Source organism: Eimeria acervulina, genomic scaffold (assembly GCF_000499425.1).
Source record: "Eimeria acervulina Houghton genomic scaffold, Eah_scaff1578, whole genome shotgun sequence".
Taxonomy (NCBI): Eukaryota; Apicomplexa; class Conoidasida; order Eucoccidiorida; family Eimeriidae; genus Eimeria; species Eimeria acervulina.
The window spans coordinates 1-4212 of NW_013549092.1; the positions used below are offsets into that span (position 1 = coordinate 1).

Below are 4212 nucleotides of genomic sequence, written 5' to 3' on the forward strand. Positions count from 1 at the left end.
TATATCTTACGTGTTGAGGTGTACAGGGAGCAGAAAGACGAGTATACATATGTACATATATATATAACTAAATATATATATATATATATATATATTTATTACTCACGTGTTGAGGTGTACAGGCAGCAGAAAGACGAGGCGGCCTCCATCGACGAGGAGACGCGCAGCGACGTTCAGCAAATCGCAAATCAAAGAACGAGCCGAGCAAACCACTGTGGGAGCAATGTAAGTCAGACGGCTGCAATAAACAAACAAATTAATTAATTAATTAATTAATTAATTAATAATCAAGTAATTAATTTGTTCATTTGTAAACACACAGATAGACTAATTATTTATCTATTTGGATGTTTCAGCATATATATATAATATATATATCTACATCTACATGTACATGGATATCATTCGTATGTAAATATGCCCAAAACCGAACATATAATAAAATATATATGTTATTATATATTATATATATATACATATAGATATATATATGTAAATATATATATGTGCATATACAATTGCGTTTGTTTAGTTGTCGGTTTCATGAATTTCTTCTATTTCCCTTTTATTTTAATTTTATTTTTATTTATTTTGTTATTATAATATATATTATTATATATATTATTTATTATTTTTCCTGTTTCTTCAACTCACTCTTCATTACTTCTACTCTCGGGTGTGCGTTTGCATTTCTTTGTATGCCCTGACTGTCTGGCGCCCGCTCTAATGCCTTTAAAAACAAAACAATAAACAAGCAAAAGAAAAAAAATAAAACAAAGACAAAATGTTGAAGTGTACATACACCGCAAGAAGAGCCATACAATATTGAGGTGTATGTACACCTCGTTTGCATACAAATATCTGAACTAAAAACTCGATTGAATTAAATTAAATATAGTAAAACATATTTTAATATTATTATTCAATTAAATTCAATTAAATGTAATTAAAATAACTAAAAAAGAAGCAAAGAATTACCATAGGGTGGGTCTGTTATAATGCAGTCTACCCAAGGCTTCCCTCCTTGTATATTTCTAGATAAATATGCAGCTTTATATATTTCTTTTTTATTTGTTTTATTGTCTTCATTTATATTAATCTTCTCTTTCTCTCCCTCAGAGTTATTATCTGCACTCGTTTTGCTTTCGCTGCGCTCTTCATAAGGCAGCCGCCACACCTGCAGAGCATAAATAAACAAATTAAACATTATTGATTAAATTACTTAGTTAATCAATTAACTAATTAATTAAATAGCACCGTTAATAACTAAATTAATTTAATTTATTATTTGCAATAATAAACAATTGACAAACCCAAGCAGCGTTGTCGCAGCGAATAATTTCGGGGCGCCTCAAACCGTAATCTTCAAAATTACGAAATATATCCGTACGCTCTAAACCCCACAAACCACAAACCCTAAACCCTAAACCCTAAACCCTAAACCCTAAACCCTAAACCCTAAACCCTAGACCCTAGACCCTATACCCTAAACCGTTAACCCTAAGCCCTAGCCCCTGAACCCTAAACCCTAGGCATGCCCTAAACCCTAAACCCTATACCCTAAACCCTAAACCCTAGGCATGTCCTAAACCCTAAACCCTAAGCAAGGACTATGCAGCAACGGAAGGAGGCAAATGGCGTCGTTTGAGATGTGTATTGTCTGCATGCAGCCCCTGAAAAGTGTTTAAGAATAGATTAATGTATTTGTTCTTTTACTGTTTTGCAAGGAGAGATGTGGGTTTAAATAAGAGACTCCATAGCCCTTTAAAACGCGAATATCAATGTCTGCTCCTATGCACAACGCCCTGAAGAGAAAGAAGCGAAAAACGAAACAAAATAATCTTAAACTTTAACAAATACAAGAAACAAAACAAACAAAGGAATGAACTGGTGTTGCATGCATTAAAATATATTTAAAGTATAAATATATATATATATATATACAGATTAGATATATATATATATATATATATCTGCGCAGAAGAGGGTTTACATTTTAGTTGGTGCGGCGTTTTGCTATTTAATTGTTTGTAATATTTAAAAATTTTTAATTAATTGAAAAAACAAATATTTGTCGTTTAAACCCCGAAACAACAATTATTATCCTTTTATTATCTCTATTACATTTAAAATATAATAAATATAAAATATATTATTAAATATATTTATCTGCATGCATAAACAAACCCGTAGTATGATGCAGCAATCAATAGACTGCCTGTGCCGACGAAAGGGTCTAGGACGACGCTATTAGCCGCCACCAAACCCTAAAAAGAAAAACAAATAAAATAAATAAATAAATAAATAAATAAATAATAGTAGAAGCAAATAAATGAATAATAATAAATAATAATAACATTCTTATTTTAATAAATTAATGCAGTTAATAGTTAAACAGAAAAACCAAACAAGTACTACCCTATAAAACAACAATACGCATTATACTAAAATGCCTAGTAATAACTAATAACAAACAGTATATATAAATAAATATATATATATATATATATTTGAGGTGTATATACACCTGATTGCACATAAGAAAAGCGAGCTCGCAGTCGAGTGATGTGGGGCCGAGTACGGGGCGCAGCGGCAGCCGAAATTTGAACCAAAAGGGTTTTTCTTTTTTCTTGCTAATTATCTCTCGGCCGAAGTAAACACAAGTAAATGAAGACAAATGCAACTCGTGAGACCATTGCTGCACCAAACAGCAGCAGCAGCAGCAGCAAACAGCAGCAGCAAACAGCAGCAGCAGCAGCAGCAGCAGCAAGAGGATATATAGATATTCATATTATATATTTTCAATGTACATATCTGCATGAACATTATAGGTTTTTCTCTGGTTTTTTTTCTCTTAATGTATTTGTTATTTGAAGCATTATATATATTTAATAGAATTATGTTTAATTATTTTATTAATTCTGTTTACCTCTGCAACAACTAAAGTAGTTGCTGGATGATGCAGGTCTACAGGCTCGTCACCAACGAAAAGAGAAGAAAAAAAATTCATCCTCTCTCTCTGCTCTTCGCTGCTAAGAGAGCGGCCGAAGGCTCCGACATAAAATGCCCAGGGCTTTTCTTTGTTAATCCAAGTTGTAAATTCTTTCTTCTTTTCTTCTGTCTTCATCGCCTCTAATACTTCTTCGTACGAACGCCCAGACGCCCACACCTAATCAAACAAACACAAACAACAAATAAACGCAAACAGCTATAAACGCATTCATAAAAATACCTTCAGATATTATATAATCATGTAATTTATGCTTTATTCTTATTGATGTAGTAGTGCTGCTGCTGCAATACAGATAGTTGTTGAAACCAGATTAATAAATAATTATCAAATTGTTCAAATATATATATGTATATACACATATATATACACTGAAATGAAAGGGTGGAGGCGATTAAATATATTCATAGTCGAGCAGAAAGAAGATTCAAATGCTGGAGTTGCTGCAAGGCGGCAACAAAAACAGCAATTGTAGCAGCAACAACAGCAGCAACAACAAGAACAGCAACTGCAGCAGCAGCATCATCCCCAGCCGCAACAGCACCTGCAGCAGCAACAGCAGCAGCACCGCAGCCGCAGAAAACCAGCAGCAGCATCACAGCAGCAAACCAGCATATATTTGCATAGTCTGACGTCTATGAAGGCCTTGATGAGTATAGATCTCTTCATAACAGCTCTGCAGAAGGCTTCGTTGGGGACTTGAACGAAGACAAACTGCTCTTCAGAAGCAGAGGAAGGCCGGCGGCATCCTTCCCATAAAGAGTTTGGATCGACGCCCTCCATGAGCGCCAGGGCCTCCAGCTCTTCGATTCGCATGCCATTGTATTCATTGTGATGCAGAAACCAGCACAACACTAACATGCTGCAAAGAAGAAGGAAAGAAAAGAAACGGAATTCAATGCAATCAGGATACACTGCAGAAAGAAAAGAGAAAGAAATTTCAATATAAAATGAAAAGAAAAACTTTTAAAAAGAAAAGAAAAGAAAGCAAATACAATAATGCAGATCTAGAAACCTGAATATCTGCAGCTTCTCGCGCTTGCAACGGAATGGGGTGTACAGACACCTCAAGAGTAGGGAATCGAACGGAAAAGTTTTGAATTGTACGAACAAATTAAATAAACTTTCATAGATTTTTTCAAAGAAATACAAAAAATCTAACAAACTTCAACATGAAGGATGCATGTCGGTTCAGCCCCTCT

General features: G+C 34.1%; 1 protein-coding gene across 1 annotated transcript; it reads right to left on the reverse strand.

Moving 5' to 3' along the window:
* Positions 1-102: 102 nt before the first annotated feature.
* Positions 103-3871, reverse strand: EAH_00061260 (hypothetical protein, conserved; the record flags this gene model as incomplete). The annotated part of the gene is made up of 8 exons (XM_013393370.1): positions 103-238; positions 655-730; positions 979-1177; positions 1314-1393; positions 1717-1805; positions 2188-2267; positions 2930-3169; positions 3620-3871. 8 exons carry the CDS (start codon positions 3869-3871, stop codon positions 103-105), a joined length of 1152 nt encoding a protein of 383 aa, XP_013248824.1.
* Between the last annotated feature and the right edge of the window lie 341 nt (positions 3872-4212).